At 39.8% G+C, this 23,607-nt stretch overlaps 1 protein-coding gene across 2 annotated transcripts in view; it reads left to right on the top strand.

Annotated features, from left to right (window-relative positions):
• Nucleotides 1-23,607, top strand: part of nbeal1 (neurobeachin-like 1) — a 232,050-nt gene that overhangs the window by 183,484 nt on the left and 24,959 nt on the right. For both annotated transcript variants that reach the window (XM_060827558.1, XM_060827557.1), the window contains 12 exons: nucleotides 178-353; nucleotides 1,365-1,524; nucleotides 3,334-3,462; nucleotides 4,969-5,274; nucleotides 6,004-6,153; nucleotides 8,343-8,500; nucleotides 11,627-11,751; nucleotides 12,750-12,870; nucleotides 14,433-14,581; nucleotides 16,062-16,195; nucleotides 19,154-19,255; nucleotides 23,345-23,440. In XM_060827558.1, coding sequence (XP_060683541.1) covers nucleotides 178-353; nucleotides 1,365-1,524; nucleotides 3,334-3,462; nucleotides 4,969-5,274; nucleotides 6,004-6,153; nucleotides 8,343-8,500; nucleotides 11,627-11,751; nucleotides 12,750-12,870; nucleotides 14,433-14,581; nucleotides 16,062-16,195; nucleotides 19,154-19,255; nucleotides 23,345-23,440 — 1,806 coding nt within the window. The remainder of the gene's footprint in view (nucleotides 1-177; nucleotides 354-1,364; nucleotides 1,525-3,333; nucleotides 3,463-4,968; nucleotides 5,275-6,003; nucleotides 6,154-8,342; nucleotides 8,501-11,626; nucleotides 11,752-12,749; nucleotides 12,871-14,432; nucleotides 14,582-16,061; nucleotides 16,196-19,153; nucleotides 19,256-23,344; nucleotides 23,441-23,607) is intronic.

Here is a 23,607-nt window from a genome sequence, read left to right as displayed (position 1 = left end):
AAATTGCTAAGTCAAACATAGTAGAGCTCCTGTTCATATTGCTGTATTCTCGCACTATAGCAGCAATCCATAATCGATATGGTAAAGACTTGTTGTGTGGCCTCAAACATTATATCACTTGAATCTAACTTTAGTGACCTGCATTCGCTTATGGAACTGGCTTTCTTTCCCTTTCAGAAGAGTGAGGAAGAGCTAAGTCGAATTCTGATGGACATCCTCCTCTGTATTATGTGGCGTGGCCTGGATGGGTCAGATGATGCTGCTTGGATCGAAAGAGGCCAAGTTTTTTCAGCACTGACAAAGCTAGGGACAGCAAATGAACTGCTTTCTCCATCAGATGAAATCAAATTGAAGTACGGTTTGCATGCATTGAGGGTGGCTTGGGTGTGGGTAACCTTCATATTGGAGGATCTCTGATTTGTCATAACTAAGAGACTGAAGCTATGTTAGACCTCATGGAATAGTGCACCAAAAATCAAGTCCCAATCTTCCTGGAGTCATCACAGAATTTAAAGATTTTAAAGAAAATATCAGAATTTACCAATTTACTTTATGCCTAGACTTTTGTTGACAGGAAGCACAAGCCAAGTTTCCATAGTTAACAAGAATCACTTCATTTCAGGTAAATATGCTTTAGCTATGTGTATTTATGAACCATCAGCATACAGAATATATGCATTAACACATATGCAGGCAGGGTATTATAGGTAGATGGAAGGGTTAGAAAAGCAGTTCAATGTTTCCCATTCACGGACCTGCAGAGATAATTCTTGTGCTGATAGGAACGCTGCTTCTTGTTCTTCCTTGGATGCTTCCACTGGTTTGCAAGAGGTACTTGGTGACTGGTTCACAATTAGAAATTGTGCATGCTGCAGGTTCAAGCAGCAGTAGAAAAGATCTTTTAAAAAAAGTTTCTGACTTAGCAATTAAAAGTCACCGCTTACAGCAACTTAAGGGAAAATAAACTGGTTCTCTTCAGACTTAAAGTCACTTTTAATGCAAAGAGCAGAGAAAGCTCCTGAGCTGGTGAAAATCTGAAGGCTTTCCCCAGCCTTCACCCAACCTGTTTAGCTACCTGCACATCAATCAGTCCAGTTGGCTACTTGTTGGTGGCTGGATATCTGTTTGTACACAGCCCTGGTTCTAGCTAGTCTGCTAACCACCTACTGTTTGAACTAGCAGCAGCTGTGTAAACAGCATTTACAATGAGTATCTGGTTACTTGTTTTCAAGAGGTGCAGTAATCCTTCAGAAATTCTTGCTTTTTAAAAGTTATTTTCCCATTTCAGTCCACAATAAAAAGGCATGGTCTTTACAGCTAGGATAAGGTCAAGACTATCCCGTAATGAAACTGGTCTTTTTCAGACTTCTTGAGAAGATATTGGAATGGGCTGTGACTGACAATAAAGAGGCAACAGCAGCTGCCCTTCCGGTTCACACTGAGAATGCAGTGCGATTGCTTTATATTGTTCAGGACTTCCTCCAGGCTGAGGGGTTGGTGAATCCTGCGTTGTGGACTGATAAGGTACTTAGTTATATCTGCTGTAGTGTTCACCCCTTTCCTAACACAACACTTGAGTCATTTGCCTTTCTTTTTGATTTCTGTATATTGAGGCAGAATTGCCCGTCTAGTTAAAGATGTTGCAACCCACTGCCAAGCACCTCTTCATGTTGTTCTGCAATTGATTGTGAGCAACAGGAGTTGCTTGATTCATTTTCTTTCTCCCTTGATGAAAATGCACAGTTGATCATGCTTGCAGCTCTGTGCCATGTCACTACGTACACCTGCATATGGTGAGACAGCATAGTTCTGTCAAAGTTGTCAGTGGAACTGAAAGATGTCAAAGGCTGACTACTGACTGTCACGCATAAACAGGATAGCAAGGTCCAAGCAGAAAGTTTGATCTTCCAGCATTCTACCTTAATATATCAAGGAGAAAAAACATGTGGGTTTGATATTTGGAGCTAGGGCATGTAAGCAAGATCTGATGGGACAGTCATTGTGGAAGGTGTTTCAATTAAAAGTGAAGCTTGAACGAGAGATGGTAATTGTAGGCTAGAAATTAAAGAGAGAAATGTTTACTGACATGGCATATAGTTTCTGTTATTAAGGCCTGGACTTTGTCCGTGTGTTTTCAAAGAGCACCTCCAGTTCATTAGATCTGTATCAGCGTGGAATAACTTTGAGGTTTAAAAATAGTATCCATCAGAAAAGCAGAATGCAGTCATAACAATGGGGTGCTGCATGTATTTGTGGTTTTAACACCAGGATGTTGATAGAGGTAGAGGCTGGAGATAATAAGACAAGAAATGCTGACTGTTGATTGAGGCAAGAAAGATGTTTTTATCCAATCTCATTGACAGATACCATGTTAAATAGCATGGAGAAGATCAGTAGGTAATGTTTCAGTGATTATCTTGTAAAATATAACATATTTGAGATTGTGCTTGACAGAAGGAGGTTGATGATTAAAGAATAGAACCATCAGCAAAGCAACAGTTTTCTGAGTTGAGATGACATACAGTTGGAGAGTTTGTGGTACTTGGCAGAACCTTGATTGAAAAAGAGTCCCAATATTGGGCAACGCAGAATTGCAAAGAAACTTGATTTCCTACTAATAAAATGTTGTAAGGTGCTTTATGGTGACTATCTTGGAACAGCACAGTGTATTGCTATTCTAAAGACTAAATAGACCCCGATTATCCAGAAAGTTGAATATAATATTCGTTTTGGTCTACTTTCAGCTGAACTAAATTTAATTAGCTTTTCTTCTTCTTCATGAATATTGTGTGCAATCCTGGTCTCCCTGCTATAGGAAGCATGTTGTGAAGCTTGAAAGAATTCAGAAAAGATTTACCAGGATGTGGCCAGGGTTGGAGGATTTGAGCTATAGGGAAAGGCTGAATAGGCTGGGGCTGTTTTCCATGAAGCTTTGGACACTGAGGGATGAACTTATAGAGGTTTATAAAATCATGAGGGGCATAGACAGGATAAATAGACACTGCCTTTTCCCTGGGATGAGTTAGTCCAGAACTAGAGGGCATCGGTTGAGGGTGAGAGGGAAAAGATATAAAAGGGACTTAAGGGGCAACCTTTTCACACAGAGGGTGATGTGAGTATGTAAAGAGCAGTCAGTGGAAGTGGTGGAGGCTAATACAAGCATCTGGATGGGTATATAAGTAGGAAGGGATTAGAAGAATATAGGCCAGGTGCTAGCAAATGGGACTAGATCAGTTTAGGATATCTGGTCGACATGGACAAGTTGGTCCAACGGGTCTTTTTTCTTGCTGTACAACTCTGTCTCTAAGAGTGACTTCCATTGTTGTTGTGCAGGTATTGGAGGAAATGGTCACCTTAATGGACAGCCTAATGGTCTGGTACTCATCTGGATCAGAATGGATGCAACTCTCACAACTCGGAGTGCGTCTTCTCCTTGGATTTATTGCACAGGATAACATTCAGGTAGGAAGCAGCAACGACTATGTCCATCCAAGAAATTTAGTTCAGTTGGTAAGTGGTCAGTCAGTTGGTTGTGCTTTCACTTCGAATTTAGAAGTTTGAGAGTTTAAGGCCTGCTCCACAACCCTGAATGTGAAATCAAGACTGATGCTCCAATGCAGTACTGAAAGCGCGCTGCACTATTGGAGGAGCTAACTTTCAGAACAGACTTCATATCAAGGTCTCATCTACCATCTCAGAGGTGTGTCAAACAATTTCCCATTTTACTGTTTCAAAGGGCAGCAAAGGATTTCTCTCCATTGCCCTGGATAATAATTGTCCCTTCATCAAGTCACTTTAAAAAAAGTTGATTATTTGGGTCTTTTGCGTATTGCAATTTTTTGAAATCTTGCTAACAAATGGGCTGCATCATTTCCTGCAATACAGGAAATGATGGGCTGCACGGTGGCTCAGTGGTTAGCATTGCTGCCTCACAGCACCAAGGACCCAGATTTGATTCCAGCCTCAGGCGACTGTCTGTGTGGAGTTTGCACATTCTCTGTGTGTCTGCGTGGGTTTCGTCCGGGTTCTTTGGTTTCCTCCCACCATCCAAAAATGTGCAGGTCAGGGTGGATTGGCCTTGCTAAATTGTCCATAGTGTTCAGGGATGTGTAGGTTAAGTGCATTAGTCAGGGGTAAATGTAGAATAAGGGGGGAATAGGTCTGGTTAAGTGACTCTTTGGAGGGTAGGTGTGGACTTGTTGGCCCAAATGGCCTGTTTCCACTCTGTAGGGATTCTGTGAAAAGGAAACAACAATGACTACACTTCAAGACTATACTTCAGAAAGACTCAATTGCATGTGAGTGCTTGAGATCATGAAAGGAGTACCCAAATGCAATTTCTTTTCCAAAATAGTGAATAGTTGTCATATTGTCACTATCTGTAGAAATCACAGCATTGAGAGCAAATACTTTAATCCATCTTTGAACTGTCTGAAAATATAAATTCATCATAACTTACCAAATTATTTTAAAAATTATTTTTCCTTGTTTAAATATGCTGCTTATTATTAACATTATCATGCTTCTTTTGTTTCATGAGATGTGAGTGTCACTGACAATGCTAGCATTTGTGCACATCCCTAATTGCCCTTGTAAGTAGGTCATTTCCGAGTCAGGCAAAGGACAGACCAGGTAAGGATGGCAGATTTCTGTCCCTAAAGGACATTCGTGAAGTGGATGGGTTTTAACGAAAGTTGGTGAAAGTTGTCGTAGGTATATTCCTGAGACTAATTTTAAATTCCAGCTGTATTCATTGAACTTGAGGTCCATCAGCCACTATGGTGAAATTTGAACCCATGTTTCTGAATCATTAACCTGGGCCCCTGGATTGCCAGTCCTAACACATTACCATCATGCCACAATCTTTTGCAAAGTGGGCCAAAACAGTAGAACAGGTGAGATGTTATCTGTCATGTTTATGTGAATAAATTTGACTAATCAGAAGCCACTGTTTTTTTTAAATATTAGGTGTGTGCCATGGCAGCAGCAAAGCTCAACACCATCCTGCAGACTAAAGAGATAGTCAACCGAGATGAAGCCTGTTTCCTCTTGGGCAAGTTGGAGGAAACCCTGACCAAGTCCATAAGAGAGAGAACTGAAACCTACTCTTTTTTAATCCCAATCATACGAACTTTGGTATCCAAAATTTATGAGCTGCTGTACATGCACCTACATTTGCCAGCTCTGCCTCAAAGCAATGGCAGCCCTTCTTTCTTTGAGGACTTTCAGGAATACTGCGGATCCAGTGAATGGCGTGTTTACATTGACAAATATGTACGTAGTACCATTACCAGCCTTGCATTCTCTGCACAAGTCTCTTGTTTTACTTTCTAGTTTAAATTAATTATTTGGGACAAAAGTGAGTGACCACGTATGGAAGTAGTGAACAGCTGTATAAGGCCCTCATAAGGTCATATCTGGAGTACTGTTCAACAGTTTTGGTGTCCTTACTTAAGAAAAGATAAACTAACATGGGAAACTGTCGAGAGAAGATTCATTCAACTGATTATGGGCTAGCATTGCCTTATGAGGGAAAGTTGGACACATTGGGCTTATGGTCAGTAGAGTGTAAAAGAATGTGAGATAATCTTATTGAAGCATCCTGTGGAGACTTAACAGGGTGGAGGCTGATAAGATGGCTGCTCTTATGGAGGAATCTACAAAAAGGGGGTGCAGTTTAAAGATTAGGGATCTCCCTTGGAAGAGGGGATTTTTTTTCACTCAGAAGCTTGTTCTTCTGTGGAATTTCCTTCCCCAGAGAGCAGTGAAGACTGCAGCATTGCATACATTCAAGGCTAAGCTGGACAGTTTTTATTTTGCTGGACAAAAAGTGTCTCAGGTTATGTGGAGTGGCTGTAAAGGGGAGTTAAGGCCACAATGATCAGTCGCAGTCTTACTGAATGGCAGAGCGTGATCAAGGGGCCAATGGCCTGTCCTAGCTCCTAATTCTTGTGTTCTCTTATGTCTTATTGTGAACCATTGTGACTCTGTCCTCATTTCCAGATCATCCCTTCGATGAAGTGTTATGAAGTGGAAACATTCAGCAAAGGCCACGAGCGCATGGCAATCTTCTGGAAGGAATGTTATGAAACTATGATGGTGAATTTGCACACAAGAGATCGCGAGAAAGGAGAAAGCAAACTCAAATTCCAGGTGGGTGGGCAGAATATGCAAATTGTTGATGTTTTAAATAAAAAGAAGCCTTTCCTTATTTTACGTTTTTCCACCTGCATTTACCCTCATTGAAAGGAAAGACAGAGGGAGCTGCAGAAAACCTGGAAGCTCTCAATCCTGAGACACTTTTTTTTTGTTGTTCTTGAGATTTTTGAAGTGCTGAGAGATCTATCAGAATGATTTTGTCACCCTGTGTTCAAAGGGCAGTGTGCGAGCTGCCTAGTTCCTCCTCCCTGGCCTAAGGACAATGAGGAGAAAGTGAGGACTGCAGATGCTGGAGGTCAGAGTTGAGAGTGTGGTGCTGGAAAAGCACAGCAGGTCAGGCAGCATCCAAGGAGCAGGAAAATCGACAGTTCGGGCATAAGCCCTTTATCAGGAATAAGGCTTGTGGGCCAGGGGGCCTGACAGATAATGGGAGGGGGGATGGGGATGGGGGAGGGAAGGTAACTGGGAATGTGATAGGTAGGTGAAGGTGGAGGTGCAAGTGATAAGTCGGAGAGGATGGTGGAGTGGATAAGTGGGAAGGAAGATGGATAGGTAGGGCCGGTCAAGAGGGCGGTGCTGATTTGAAGGCTTGGGACTGGGATAGGATTGGGGAAGGAGAATGAGGAAACTGATGAAATCCAGCAGTTGGTAGCAGGACACCAAGGCGGAAGATGAGGCGTTCTTCCTCCAGTCGGGTGGTTAGGATTTGGCAATGGATGAGGCCCAGGACTTTGTTGGAGTGGGAGGGGTAATTCTTAAGTGACAACCACCTCCTGCTTCTACCAGCCAGTAATGCTGGAAGAGTGCTTGCTATCCTATACTAACTCAACCCAATAACAAATTGAATTTAAAGTTCTCCCTTCTGTGTTTATGCCTTTTTAACCTCAACCACTCCCTACTTTTGTAACTTCCTGTCAGTATCTGAAAGCTGTGTTTCTCCAATTCTGGTATCTTGTGCTTTGCCAGTTTCCTTTCTCCACTATTAGTGGCCATGCCTTTAGCTGCCTGGGCCTGAGCTCTAGAATTCCCTCTGTCAACATCCCCTTCCTTCTGTTTTCCTTCATGACACTTTTTGAAGCAAATATGGAATTGTTTCTGACAAGACAGCTTGTGACATACCTTTAAAGGCACGATATAAATACATTTTATTGATGTTGCGTAAATTTAGATACTTACTTATTGGTAAGCAATGGTGACATTTGAGTCACCATTGACTTAACCTGTCCTTGTATGTGCTTCTAAAAGGTGTTGGTCTGGAATGAGAGACTTGCCATACAACAAGTTTACAACCAGTGGAAAGGGGACATTGTTCACTCTGTTTAGACAGGATTGAAACTTGGATTCCTAGAAGGTAATGAGTTTACTAACTGACACACATTTGAGTACTTGGTTTAATAAGAAAATGTGCATCTGGTCATTGCCTGCCATGATACATCAAGTGTGCATCTTCTGAAAGTACCAAAACCTTAATCCGTTTCCACAGTTAGCAGTGAGTTTGGTAATCCGAGGAAGCCAGAGGGATGTAAGAATGTTTTTACTTGGTGAGTTGCTAAGATATGCAATCTGCTTTATACAGCAATGGGTACATGTTCAATAGCAACTTCCAAAGGGGAATTGGACACTGAACATACCACAAAGGAAAAAGATTTCAGATCTTAAGGGGAAAAGGGGAAACAGCAGGGTATTTCTTTGAAAGTGCTAGCATAGGTACAATGGGGTGAATAGCCTCCTTCTGTGCTGTATGTGCCCAAAATGGTAACTGAGATGTCCACACATTTACCTTTAAAATTATGCACCAAAACAAACTTGAATCAAAATGGAAATTGCTAGGAAAACTCAGCAGGTCTGGCAGCATGTGTGGAGAGAAAGCAGCGATAACGTTTCAAGTCCAGTGACCCTTCATGAGACGAACAGTTTTGCTGGAAACGTCAATTCTCCTGCTCCTCAGATGCTGCCTGACCTGCTATGCATTTCCAGCACCACTCTAATCTAGACTCTGATCTCCAGCATCTGCAGTCTTCACTTTCACCTAGTTCTATTTCTGCCTCCGTGTTACAGTATTAAATTATATGCCTCTGCTGTTTCACCCCCACTCTCTGGTTCACCCCACGTGTAAGTTGTTACTTAGTGAACAGTTTCCTATTGGATAGTGACCAGTGTTTGTTTGGTTTATCTGGTGTCAGGAGTTTTTTGTTGAACCGTTCACCCGCAAGGCCAGGCAAGAGAACCTGCGATATAATAGCATGTTGAAGCAACTCAACAGCCAACACACTGCGACGCTGAGACAGTGGAAGGCAGCCCAGCACTATCTAACCTGTGAGCGTGGACCATGGGCTGATAAGTAGGTGGCTTACAATAATTTCTATGACATGACAGAGTTCTCTTCTCCGGGTTCAATATCCTAGAAGGATTTTAAAGGAGTCTGGTTTTAGGTTTACATGTTTTGCTTTATTTATTCCTGGAATGTGAATAATACATGTCAGGCTCACATTAAGTTCTCATCCCTCAATGCAATCCATACCATTGGAAAGTACATCAAATCAGTGAACACAGCACAGAGCTGCAATTTTAAAAGCCAAACTTGATGTAGGGGAGGGGGTGGCATTTGTTTTTATTTATGAACCAATTGCGGTTTTAACTGCTAGCTGGTCATTTTATGTGTCTGGTGTTAGTCTATTTCTTTTAATTAAACAGTTCAAGTAATTTACTTTGCCCCACTATGAAGGCAAGTACTTGATTTGAAACAAAGCCAATATCATTTGAAATATTACATCACCACATCTTTCTGGATTGTGTAGGAGCTAAGGTATAAACTGTGGCTTAGTGTGTGATCTCTGTGGCAGCATTCGCAACTCTTGAGTTGAGTTTATGTCCCATTCTAACAATCTGAGTTTGTAATCCATCTGACACCAAGGGAGTACTGCCATATCTGAGGTGTCATCTTTCAGATGAGGTGTTAATGTGAATCCTGATCTTCTGTGTCAAGTGAATGTTAAAGATGGTCCTATACAAATTGACCAAGATAATTATTTTCAGTATCTTGGATAGTGTTTATTCCTAACCAACAAATAAGAACAAATTATTTGGTTATTATTTGTTTGCTGTTTGAGGGACTTTGCAGATGTAAATTAGCTACATTCCTTTCTAAATTGCAGCAGTGCTGATCACTCAGGAAAGACCCTGTAATATATAAATGCAAGTGCTGCTTTCTGTGAAACTATCATTCAGCTTCCTTGAATCCCATTCCTATTAAATTGCTAAATAGCCACCTTCCTGACCCTCATGGTAACTGCCTATCTGCACCTTGACCTTCACATAACTAATGCTGATACCCTCTTCCATTGAGGAGGCGGTGCACAGTGGTAATGTCACCAGATCAAGCAACTGAGAACCTCAGACTAATGATTCAGTAATATGGCTTCAAATCCCACCTTGCCGGACAAATTCAATAAAAAGTTACAATAAAAAGCTAGTTTAGTGATAACCACTGACAACTGTTGTAAAAATAAATGCTGTCCTTACCTTATCGTACCAGGTCTGGCCCACGTGTGACTCTAGACTCACTGCAATGAATTAGCCTCTAGGCAATTAGGTATAAGCAATAAATCCTAGTCGAGCCAGCAGCGCCCTCACCTCATCAAATAAATAACAGTCCATGCTCTCAGTACTTAGAAGTTTAATTTCTGCATTGCACTATTGGTCTGACATCGAGTTCCATTTTCTCCCCTTGACTCAAGAAGTTCATAATTCACAACCTCGTGTTTAAATTACACCATGATATCTCCCACCAATCTTCCTCCAGCTCTACAATCCTCCTGCTGCCATTCTTTATCTTTCATTCTTCTGTCACTTACCTCTTATGTATTCCTCCCATAAAAACAGCAAACCAGCTAAGAATTTTAGCCATGATCTCTGTTAATGTTACTACTGGAAAAGTCCGATCTTGGAATGAAAATAGGCTTGGATCATATTTCTTTCAATTTAATGTGACTTTCAATGTAACATATACACACAAGGCTACAGATTTGATTTTAACACTAAAACAGAAGTTTTACTCCACAAAAGAAATACAAATAACATTTTATAGAACCAAGCTATCTACATATAGACCAGTTTTAAAGATTTCAAAACACATAGCAAAACAGAAAAGCAATACACCACTATTTTAAATTCAAACTCTTAACAAATATCAATGTATGTAAATCTCTCACCTTTCATCATGGGTCTAAATTTCAGTTAAAGTTTTAGCTATAGTAGTAATTTGCCTGTTTGTTACAAAGGGTCCAAAGTGAAACTCCTTGGTAAATATTCCCCTAATGGAAAGAAAAAGGAGTTGGAATCACTGAGTACTTTGATACGGAAAATTGATAAGGCATTTTAAATTTTAAAAACACTTCAGTTTGTGGCAAGAAAGCATGCAAAAGCCTGAAGTTAGATACAGGTGTCCCCCCTCCCCCCCTCCCCCCCCATCTGCAGGTGATGCGTTCCAAAAGCTACTGCAGGTGCCCAAAACTGTGGATAGTAGAAAACCCTATGGTTTAGATGGGAAATTTATCTCCCCGGCAGCCCCCGGAATTGTTTCTGGAATGTTCTGTGTAATATTTTCGGGCCACGGTAAACCATGGAAACCGAATTCATGTATACATGGGTTCTTCTACATTTATTTCTTTCATGAGGGATTCCAAAGTTTAGAGTTGTTACAGAAACGCAGTATTTAAAAAAAAAGGTTAAGGATTGCCTTCAGATGTGAAACTAAGGTTACCTTAATCCCAATGTTTATGAGACTGATTAGAGTCAAACAAATCTGAAGCAAACCTAAATAATGCTAGCAAATCTTCAGTTATTCAGTCATGGTTGTAGATAAGTATAAATAATCATTGAAATTGTGTATTTAATGGTTATGTAGAAGGTGTTTATTTGAAGACAGATGAACCATCCCAAATTATTATCCCATATTTGCTGAAAGAACCACCTATTATAATGAGGGTGCCCATTCAATTTCTAAGCAATGTTATTTTGAATTTATTCAGAAAAACTGATTCAGTAGCAATCGTATGTCAGTTTTGTCGAGTCAATGTAGTAGGTTGGCAGCACGCGAATAGGATTTGAGGCCAATTGATCTTCTATCTGAATGTAGTTCTGCTTATCAGGGCTAGCATCTTATGGTTACATATTATTTTTAATAATACAGTTCATATAATAATTTTCTTTCAATGTGTGCATTCATGTTATTGTGAATTAAGTTAATCATGTTGTGTTTGTAATGTAGTTTTGTCCCCTGTTTAAAAAAACATACCCTGCTATAAATTTTACAGGACAGTGCCATTTAATGTAATCCTACTGCATTTTTCCTTATATCTTAAACTCTGTTCTTTCTCAATTTTCTATTGTAAAGTCACCGTATAAATTCACATTGTTGTCCATATCTGAATTAATGGATCATTTACTCTTTTTTTGCACTTGGTAGAAAACCAGGACCAATGCACTGGAAGTTGTCCAGTGTGGAAAACTACTCCCGCATGAGGCTGAAGCTGGTTCAGGACTACAACTTTGACCCCCATACTGATGCCAGTGCACTCCGTGACAACTTTGGTGAGCATCTGGACCATTTGGGGTTTGGTTTAATATTGATCTAAATGATGTGAACCAGACATACTACTGAATGTTTGGAAAGTAGCCTCACTTACTGGTTCGGATTTACTATTTGAGATAGGAAATAGATGCAGGAGTACGCCATTCAGCCTTCTCGAGTACACTTGTCATTCTACTCAATCATGGCTGATTGTCTACCCACATTATTCCCATATCCTTTTGTGTCTTGACTGTTTAGAATTCTATTGATTTCTGCCCTGAACATGTTCATTGACTGCTCACAGTCTGCTGGGGTACAGAATGCAAAAGGTTCATCAAGTGGTCTTCCTCTTACTCTGAGACTCTGCCTGCCGGTTCTGAGCCACCGTCCCAACTAGGAGAAACATCCTTCTTGTGTTGACCCTGTTGAAACCTGGTTGGATTGATTAGATTAGATTAGATTCCCTACAGTATGGAAGCAGGCCCTTAGGCCCAACAAGTCCACACCAACCCTCCAAAGAGTAACCCACCCAGACCCATTCCCCATATTCACCCCTGACTATGGGCAATTTAGCATGACCAGTTCACCTAACCTGCACATCTTTGGATCGTGGGAGGAAACCGGAGCACCCGGAGGAAACCATCACAGACATGGGGAGAATGTGCAAACTCCACACAGGCAGTCACCCAAGGTAGGAATCGAACCTGGCATTCTGAGGCAGCAGAGCTAGCTGATTTTGGATAAGATTCTGGTCCTCTAAAGAGCTTACATTCCCAGCAGACCCACATGTCTCTGTGCTTGTTTTGTTTTGCATTGTAATGCAGTATGTGCACTCTTGGATCAAGTTAGACTAGCTTTGTTTTAATTGCCTCTGAATATTCAAAATATTAGTGATAAACTTGGCTAGAATTTGAAATGGCCACATGGGGAGGTAGTTCTTGTTGGCTTCTTCTGGGTAACCAATATCTTGCTGGCTTTCTGTGAATAAGTAAGGCTAAACCTTTCTGTGTCTGTACAGGAGTCCAGCAGTCAGTACCGTCCAATGATTCCTTGCTGCTGGAAGCAGTAAAGCAAGCTAAGGTCAATGACCTGGAGGATGATCGATTAGCGGATGAAGATCTGACTGTGCTCAGTAACATGTAAGTTTGCTTTGTCTGAGAATTCCAGCCTGGGAAGCTCTTGTGAATTCCCCCAGTCCCAAAAATTGTTGTAAAAGCCTGCGTGTGATTGAAGCGGTAAATTTCCGAGGGTTGTGATGTAATAGGGATGAACAGAACCATTTGAGTAGGTTATGCACTCGTTACAGAATATGTCAAAAAGAGAACTAAAACTTTCAAGAATTATTAAGTAATTCTGCTGTTATAACTTCCACCTGTTTTTAATGACTCTTTTGTTCCTCTTAGCTGTGATTTGTAATTATTGAAAATTACATTTAATAATAATCAGCTTTCATGCTATGGTGTATACTGTACATACATATTTTTAGTCCTCCGCTGTGGTTTCTTTCTTAAACTTGTAACACATTTCTCCTTAACCCTAACTTACAGGGAGATTTAATTTTAGTTAGAGTGAACTTCTCGATTGATTGAAGACTGTAGAACGTGATATAAATTTGCGTTTTCTCAAAATTGCAAGAATTTATTTTTAAAACAGCCTTGATTCCTCACGCCTCACTATGCCTGTGCAGATGTTTTGTATTGTATTCAATCATCCCAAATCACTATACAAAGTGAAATACCACCACCTGCTGACAGTAAAGTTTTATATTGTTTGACAACACACTTGAGAACATGTTGAAAGATATTTTCTCAATATTGTTGGATTTGAATCTTAACATAGTATTGGGGCTGGGACAATACTATATAAGATTCTTTGAGTCTGTACCAGGCACTTAATATTCCAGACAGAAATTATATTATTTCCTACATTACATTTTCAAAATCACATTTTCTGCCTTTTCACTCTGGAGTTTCCTTTTCTGGTATTTCTCATCAGCTGCATAACACACAATGTGAATAAGGGGCTTATTTCCCTATAGCCTTCAGTGTTATCTCAGCCAAAAAGGAACTGAGACATATGCCAGCTTTTCTAGTTGAACAAATGGACTGGAATAATCATTAATCATACACTCAGGAAGTAATTTACCCAATTGTATCTGCGTTGACTTGTTTACTTCGATCCACTCAGATTAATCCCTTAATTTTCAAACATTTATCAGCTTCCTTTTTTGAAAGCGAATCAGCTTCCACCATCCTTTCAGATAATGAATTCCAGACGATTAAAACTTGCTATGTAAAAAGAATTCTCCTGATTCTTGCGTTTGTCTTGTTTTTGACAATTATCCTCTGTTTACTGATCCTCCGATCATTGGGAAGTTTCTCCTCATTTAATCTAATAAATACCCTCACAATTTCAAGCCCCTCTAACCTTTGCCTTCTCGGCTCAAAGACCTGTCGCTCCACTTGACAAAGTCCTTCATACCAATGTCTTCCTGGCAAATCTAACTCATGAATCCCAGCAAAAGTAAAACCTGCCTGAAACAGGGATTACTTCCACCCAGTGTAACCTGAGCTTTGTGTTATAGTAAAACCAATTTCACTTGTACTAATGACTTGGTCACTGTGAGAGTGAAATATATACAGTTCCATAATTTGACTTTGATTTCCAATTCAATCCTGTCTTTTTCTGTTTTCCCCCTCAGCAACGAGAAAGAGGAGCAGAATCAGAAAGAAAAGCTGGTGATTGCTGAAGACTGTGACCTGATCACCATCATGGATGTTGTTTCTGGGCGACTGGAGGTCACCACCCAACACATTAACTTTTTTGATGGAAGTCTGGACAAAGAAGAAGGTAAGAAATGAATTTGGGAAAGCTCTGTCTTGGGAAATATCCTACTTGTTGAGGTCTTATTGTTAACCAGAAGTTTTATTCATCGAAGGTTATAAACAGAGTCATAGAGCTGTACAAGTTGACTTTTGCAATTTACAATGGAGTCAAATTCCACCTCCTTTTCTTACAGTACATTCCAGATCACAACAGCTCTCTGAGCTAAATGTAAAAAAATCTGTTAATCTCCCCTATGGTTGTTTTGTTGAATAGCCCATTTCCATAGCTGTTAGAAATAGTTCATCCCTGCTTCTTTAATTTCAAACTTTATTGTGAAATTATACTTCAATTTGAAGACAGTGAGAAAAAAATATTTAAACGCAGCAAAAACAAAAGCTGTCTTCCTGATGCATGTGTGCAGAGAAGTAAAGTTGACTTCTATTGGCAGAAGCTATCCCAGAGGTACAATGTGTAGCTGGGAAGGTGTTAGAATAACCTCAGACTAAGAGTCAGGTGTGGTTGGTTGGCTATTTGTTAAACAAAAACAAACTTGGGAAGAACAGCACAGAGGTTGCCTTGTATTAAAAGTAGGAAAGGGTTGTATTGAGCAACTGAAACATACTAGAGTCACCAACCTTCCAGGAATTGATCTCAGTTGTAAGTAACTCTAGAAAAAAAATTGTAGCGGCCTTAAAATTGTATTTTTCGGAAGAAAAAATAAAGATTCCACAAACCATTCCACAAATAAGACATAAATAACCGAGGAGGCAGCCCATCACTACTTAATAAAATTAATAATAACATTTATGAACAGTATGCAAATGATTACAAATTCTGTGAAAGCAATTTCACGACCTATGGTCTGTGATCTTTAATAAACATTACAGAGAGCTATAGACTTTTCACTTATTCTATAAATTAAGAGGATCTACATTTTACAATCTGGTGTAATTAATTGCATGATAAAGTTACCTAATTGTGCATAACAATGTTATGAACTATGATTGTTTGTTACACTTGAACAGTCATGACAATTCAGCATCTGCTGCCACAGTGATTTCTCGATAAATCAATTATTAGTTATAAAAAAAAACTGTTAAAGGAAAATAAACTGATAGTCAAACATCACACAATTTGTTATTGAAGAGTGTGATTGCTTTCCACTTAGTGAGAAAGACATTGCATCACATTGCACATGGATGTCCTGGAGGTTCAGTGGGAGGATTGTTGGGACAGGGTGTTGCAGCTCATGCGATGTCATGAGACTGCGACGAATAAAATTGGCAACCTCATTCAAGGACTGACGTCAAATGAAAAACTCCTTATTTTATTTATCATTTGCAAAAGGCAAGTGTGTCATTTTGGAGTATGCAGTTGTATTAAAGGTAATAAAAAGGATTTTTAGACTCCTCAGGATGTGTGACTTGCATATGTGTCAATCATTAATGCACCTCTATTTTACTGAAGAATTGAGATTGAAGTGTGTGGTTATTTTGCTCTGCAGGAGTAGGCTACGATTTTAGGTGGCCTCTCTCTCAGCTGCGTGAGATTCATCTGCGCCGCTACAACTTGAGAAGGTCAGCACTGGAGATCTTTCTGATTGACCAAACCAACTACTTTCTCAACTTCAAAAAAGAGGTGAGACCAAAATAAAACCTTCAGAAGAATAGCAATCATTGCCTCAAGTGAGTGGCTATCCTGCCACAAAATGTTTTAGGCATCCCTTTGCTCTTGTCACTGGTAAAGACCAGGTTATAGTCCAACAGAGTTATTTGGAAGCACTAGCTTTCAGAGTGCTGCTCCTTCACCAGTTCAACACAGGCTCCCCCCACGTCATGCTTTTATCACTCTTGTCTGAGGTGATGTTATTTTTCTACTAATGACACTTTTAAAAGAGCAGGTTAGAATCAGGAGTTGGAATTTAGCTTCTCAGTTCTATTCCACCAGTGGATTATGTTTAACCTGTGGCTCAACTTTGTACACTTTGACTCACCTTTGATTCATGTTTGTTAATACCTTCATCAGGTAGCTGTGGAGCAGGACCATAAGACCCAGAATTTGTAGCAAAAGATTACAGTGTCATGCAACTGAAATGATATATTGAACAAATCTAGATTGCCGTTATGTCTTTCATCTTTTAGAATGGGTTGCAGGTTTTGGTTCATTAATATGTAAATCCCAGAACTTCTTTGAAGTCACAATCTCAAGGTAACTGAAGGTTTTAAAAGAAAAAGGTGACTTGCATTCGGATACAGACATACTCTAATCTCTGATTTTCTGAGCTGAGATGTCACCTTTTTAACAAAACCTTCAGTTATCCCAAGAATGTGACTTTAAAGAAGTTCTGAGATTTACATATTAGTGAACCAAAACCTGTAACCCATTTGAAAAGATGAAAGATTTAACAGCAATCTTGGTTTGTTTAATATATCATTTCAATTCCATGACGCTGTGTAATCTTTTGCTATAAATTCTTATGATCCTACGATCCTTCTCCACAGCTACCTGATGAAGGAGCAGCGGTCCGAAAGCTAGTACTTCCAAATAAACCTGTTGGGCTATAACCTGGTGTTGTTTGATTTTTAACTTTGTCCTCCCTAGTTCACCACTGGCTCCCCCACATTGTGCTTATTACTCTTGTCTGAGGTGGTATTATTTTGACACTTTGACAAATGACACTTTTAAAAGAGCAGGTAAGAATCAGGAGTTGCAATTTAGCTTCTCAGTCCTATTCCACCAGGGGATTATGGTTAACCTCTGACTCAACTTTGTACACTCACCTTAGAGTCATGTTTGTTAATACCTTTGATTGATAGAAATCTCAGGCTCAGGTTTAAAAATAAGGTTAGATCTAACAGTAACTACCATTCTTGAAAGAGAGTTATAAACTTCCATCATTCTCTGCAAGTGGAAGTGTTTCCTAAGTTCACTCCTGAAAAATCTTACTCTAAGTTTTAAATAATGACTTTTTGTCCTAGATTCCCCAACCAACAAAAAGCAACCATCCATTCAATCAGATCTCTTATATTTTGAAGTTTTGATCAAATCACAGTTAACCAGCCAAATTCCAGGACGAGAGCTCTAGTCTAATCTCTCATCATTACTTAGCCCTTGGAATCCAGATATTATTTTAAGCCTACATTGCAATCCCTACATTGTATCCCTTTCCTTAAGGAGTATTTTCCAAAACTGCTTTCAGGACTTCAGATGGTCTAATCAGTACCTCTATAGCTGGAGCATGACTTCAAAGCTTTGTATTCCACTCTACTGGATATAAAGGCCATCATTTCATTTCCTTTATTAATTATGTTTAGGTCTGTTTATGACATTTTCAGGTTTTATGTACTGGGGCCACCAGTCTCATTGGTTCGCCATTAATCCTAGTTTTTCATCAGTTAACATGTACACTATTTTATCCTTTTAAGTCCAGTATTGATGACCTCAAGTTTGTGAACATTAAAATTCATTTTCTCCACGCAATAAATCTGTTGATATCCTTATGATGTTATGCTTCCATCTACACCACTTACATTTGTCATCAGCAAATTTGGGTATGTGGCCCTCAGCCCCATTATTCTTTTTAATAAATACAATGAATAGGTGAGACCACAATAAGGATCCTTGTTGGGCATGACTAATCATGTCTTGTTAATTAACGTACCTGCTCATTATCCCTACTCTGTCTCCTGCCACTTGGTCAGTTTCCTAACCAGGTCAGTACTTGCCTTCACTTCCCTGGCTTTGGTTATAATTTACATTATTTTATGAGAGATTTTATCACTTAACTAAAGTATGAAAATCCAGAAGATATCATTTCAAAATTTCCCTGTCATGTTCATCAGGTATGACTTTTTTTTCCCCTTTGTTCCTTTTTAGGATGTGGGCAAAGCCAGTAATTATAGCTCATCACTCATTTCACTTGAAGTGATTTGTGATGCTATTTCAACCACATTGTCATGTAGGCCAGACCAGTTAAGGATGGTAGATTGCCTTCACTTTAGGGAACAAGATAGGTTTTCATAACAATTGATAATAGATTAATGATCACTATTATTGACATGAACTTTCAGTTCCATATTTTATTAATGACATTTACATTACAGCTATGTCACCATCTCCCCATGTTCCCTTTACAAATCCATACTTGAGATCTTTGAAATGTTCAGTCTTTCTCTCCTTAATTAGAGACTTGAACAATGTCCCAACACACGTTAGGCTAAATCATTATGTTTGAATGTTATAACTTCAATAGCCGTTAGCAGTTTGGGTAGGTCTGCTCAATGTGACATGCTATCAGCCTCAGGGAAACAGGAGAAGAAGGGGTACTTCTTTATGAAACCAATAAATAACTACTGACTAATCCAAATCATAAAGTGGAATTGGTAGATTTCTCTTCACCGCCAATTGCTCTGTAGAGCATGGTTCAAACATTTTGAGAATGTGTTGCTGGAAAAGCACAGCGGATCAGGCAGCAGCCGAGGAGCAGGAAAATCGACATTTCAGGCTGGAGCCCTTCATCAGGAATGAGTTGTGTTTCCCACTGTAATTTGCCATTCTTGTCACACAGTCTTATCTTTCTTTCCACTTCACTTTTAGGTGAGGAACAAAGTCTACAGCCGTATATTGTCTCTGCGACCACCCAATCTATATGGCACGCGATCACCCCAGGAACTGCTGAAAGCTTCAGGACTTACACAGGTATTATTATCAGGGGGATTCAACACCAGCCAGAAATCCCCTTAAGCAGCAGCAGTGTTGTCACAACATGAAGGAAAATGCATAAGGCTGCATGATTTTCTCATTGCAACAAGAGGCTACACAATAGGGAAAGATGTTGCAGTTCACTTCTTGAATTCAAATAAAATGAGTGGTATAACAATGAAGTCTGATTCTGAAAACTTGGGGCAGATGATGCAAGTAGGAGAATGGAAAAAGGAAGTGGCCTTTTAATCATTCTGCCTTGCTCCTCCATTTGGACAGATAAGACTGAGCTGTGTCTTGGTTTGATTTACCCTGTCTGGGAATATTCTTTGAGCACTTTATGTCTTATGATAGAAGTATCTCCACATTGTTCATGAGAGTCATTTTGGATGTAAAAGTCAATTCTTTAGGTCTTGTGTGTCACTCCTCCTCACGGGCAAATACATTTCTAACCTTGCCTGAATTAAGAGACCAATTTATTAAAGTTTGTTAGGAATACAGGAACAGGAGGAGTCATTCAGCCTTTCAATCTGCAGTTGTGAGATTTTAACAGAAATGTCTGCTGACTCTATTTGCCAGACATGGTTCCATATTCTTGGAAAAAGAAAGCTAACAAAAATCTTACAAATTTCAGTTTTGAAACTTTCATTTAATCCCAAGTCCTTTTGGAGGGAAGTGTTCTGTATGACACAGAAACAAGGAACAGGAGTGGGTCAGCTGACCTCTCAAATCTGATCTGATTGTGATGTCTAATTTACATTCTTGATTGATTTTGGTTTGGATCTCCAGTTAAAGGGGACAGTGGGAGCATGAGGCAAATGCATCATTAAGTTATTTAAGATGGATGTGTACTAAAGGTCACCACAATGTTTGGATGTTTTAGGAAATCATGAAGATACTGACTTAGTCATAGAGATGCACATAACAGAAAGAGATCCTTCAGTCCAAATCGTCTGTGCTACCCAGATATCCCAACCTAATTTAGTCACATTTGCCAGCACTTGGCCCATGTTCCTCTAAGCCCTTCTTATTCGTATACCCATCCAGCTCCCTTTTAAGTGCTGTAATCGTACCAGCCTCCACCATTTCCTCTGGTAGCTCATTCCATACATGCACCATCCTCTGTGTGAAAAAGCTGTCCCTTTTATATCTTTACCCTCTCACCCAAAATCTTTGCCCTCTAGTTCTGGACTCACCCACTCCAAGGAAAAGTCCTTGTCTATTTATCCTATCCATGCCCGTCATGATTTTATAAACCTCTATAAGGTAACCCCTTAGCCTCTGACGCTCCAGGGAAAACAGCCGCAGACTATTCAGCCTTTCCCTACAGCTCAAACCCTGGCAACATCCTTGTAAATCTTTTCTGAACCCTTTCAAGTTTCACATTGTCCATTCAATAGGAAGGAGGCCAGAATTGCACACAAAATTCCAATAGTGGCCTAACCAATGTCCTATTCAGCTGCTACATGACCTCCCAACCCCTATACTCAATGCTCTGACCAATAAAGGAAAGCATACCAAACACCTTCTTCACTATCCTATGTACTGTGACTCTACTTTCAAGAAACAATGAACTTGCACTCCAAGGTCTCTCTGTTCAGCAACACTCCCCAGAGCCTTACCATTAAGTGTATAAGTCCTGCTCTAATCTGCTTTTCCAAATTGCAGCATCTCGCATTTATCTAAATTAAACTCCATTTCCTCAGCCTGTTGTCCCATCTGATCAAGATCCCATTGTACTCCGGGTAATCTGCTTTGCTGTCCACTACACTTCCAAATTTTTGAAAGTTCTTGCCCAATACTGTCAAAATTGGCCTTCCTCTAATTTAGAGCTTCAACTTTTAGATTCGGTCTGTCCTTTTCCATCATTATTTTAAAACAAATAGACTTATGGTCCATGGTCCCAAAATGCTCCCTAGCACCACAGTTGCCTGCCTGCCCAGAGTAGGTCAGGTTTTGCACCTTCTCTAGTAGGCACATTCACGTACTGAATCAGAAAATTTTCTTGTGCACACTTAACAAATTCCTCTCCTCCCAAGTCCTTACCGATATGGCAGTCCCAGTCTATGTTTCGAAAGTTAAAATCCCCGACTATTATAATTCTTACTGATAACTGAGATCTCCTGACAAATTTGTTTCTCAATTTTCCACTGACTTTCGGGGCATCTATAGTACAATCGTAATAAGGTGATCATCCCTTTCTTATTTCTCCGTTCCACCCAAATTACTTCCCTGGACGTATTCTCAGGAATATCCTCTGTAAATACAGGCGTAATGTTATCCCTAATCAAAACACCAGTTCCCCCTCCTCTTTTGTCCCGCCTTTTGATCCTTCCTGTAGCAGAAATATTAAGCTGCCAGTCCTGTCCATCCCTGAGCCACGTCTCTGTAATTGCTATGATATGTTCTCATGTTCCTAACCATGGCCTCAGTTCATCTGCCTTACCTGTTAGGCCTCTTGCATTGAAATAAATGTAGTTTAATTTATCATTTTTACATTGTTCTCTAATTTGTTCCCACCTACCCTATCTGTTTGACTTACTGCTTTTTCCAACTCTACCAGTGTCAGATTGATCTCTTTCCTCAGCCCTCTTTGGGTCCCAACTAGTTTAAATCCCCCTGAGCAGCTCTAGCAAATCTCCCTGTCAGTACATTAGTCACCATCCAATTCAGGTGCAATCTGTCCTTCTACAGGTCACTTCTACTCCAGATGACATTCCAATGATCCAAAAATATAAATCATTTCTTCCTGTATCAGCCATGTATTCATCTGCTGTACTCCTATTCCTATCCTCATTTGCTCATGGCACTGGGAGTAATCCAGATATTAACAACCCTCGAGGATCTACTTTTTAAATTGCTGTCTAATGTCCTATATTCTCTCCTCAGAATCTCCGACTTTTCTCTTCCAATGTCATTATTTCCAATGTGTACAACAACTTCCTGCTGGTTCCTCTTCTCTTTGAGAATATTCTGCATCTTTTGTGAGATATCCTTGATCCTGGCCACAGCGAGGCAACACATCATTCTGATGTCTTACTGTCAACCACAGAAATGTCAGTCTGTGCCTCCAAGCCCATTTAGATGCCTTGGCTTGTTCCCAAATCAATCTCTGCCCTTGTAACTAGAGAGTCCCCTGACACAATTGATCACAATTCTAAGGCACAGAATTTATAGCAAAAATTTACAGTGTAATGTAACTGAAATTATACATTGAAAAATACCTTGATTGTGGTTAAGTCTTTCATCTGTTCGAATACCATGATAGATACAATGGGCGTTAGCTAGACAGTATGTTGTCTAGCTAACGCCCATTTGTTACAGCTCACATGAGAATGCAAATTTTAATAAAGGTTTTGTGATTTACACATGAAAAAAGTGAAACTATCGTCGTACTCGAACAGATGAAAGACTCAACAGACAATCAAGGTATCTTTCAATGTATAATTTCAGTTACATCACACTGTAAATTTTTGCTATAAATTCTGTGCCTTAGAATTGTATCCTCCACTATCACCTGATGAAGGAGCGGCGCTCCGAAAGCTAGTGTGCTTCCAAATAAACCTGTTGGACTACAACCTGGTGTTGTGTGATTTTTAACTTTGTACACCCCAGTCCAACATTGGCATCTCCAAATCAAAAAAAAGGAGCAGCTCTTAGAGCCCCAACTTTTTCCCATCCTCCATCTTGGATTACCCAGAATCCTTAACTTGTGCACTGAATAGCAAATAGTGGTGACTTAGTGGTGGCTGTAAGGGAGTGATAGAATTTATTCTTAAAATACGTAGTGAATCATCTTCTAATGCTGTGAGCAGTTGGATTCATGCTTCAGCTTGAAAAAAGCAGCATTGAGTTTATATAGCACTTCATCATACTCTCCTCAAGAATGACAGTGTCACAGTAACCTGTTGGCAGAGTGTAATGCTCATGGCTATTGGCACCAAGGGCGAGTCCTCCTTAATTTTCATCCTGTGTGTTTCTTCTGTGTCTGAATTTTTTATTGATGTTTTATTATCCTGCACATTATTGTAAAGTAATGTGACCGGAAGAAGGAAAACTCACTGGCATTTGTTGTTTTCCCTTCAGAAATGGGTGAACCGAGAAATTTCAAACTTCGAGTACCTCATACAACTAAACTCTATTGCAGGAAGGACCTACAATGACCTTGCTCAGTATCCAGTGGTATGTGGAATAATTTTTTTTTCAAATGCAACATGTATGTGTAACCAGTTGTTGACTGACTGCTGTATGTTTTATGAAGAGTAACGTGGATTACCTATGACTATTACCAACGTGTCTTTCTCAATGAACCTCGCAATGCTGCACTAGTTTAGTGTCTTCAAATTGAC

Source organism: Hemiscyllium ocellatum, chromosome 7 (genome assembly GCF_020745735.1).
Source record: "Hemiscyllium ocellatum isolate sHemOce1 chromosome 7, sHemOce1.pat.X.cur, whole genome shotgun sequence".
NCBI lineage: Eukaryota > Metazoa > Chordata > Chondrichthyes > Orectolobiformes > Hemiscylliidae > Hemiscyllium > Hemiscyllium ocellatum.
Note: the sequence above shows the minus strand (reverse complement) of the source record. Positions and strands in the feature narration are given on the sequence as shown.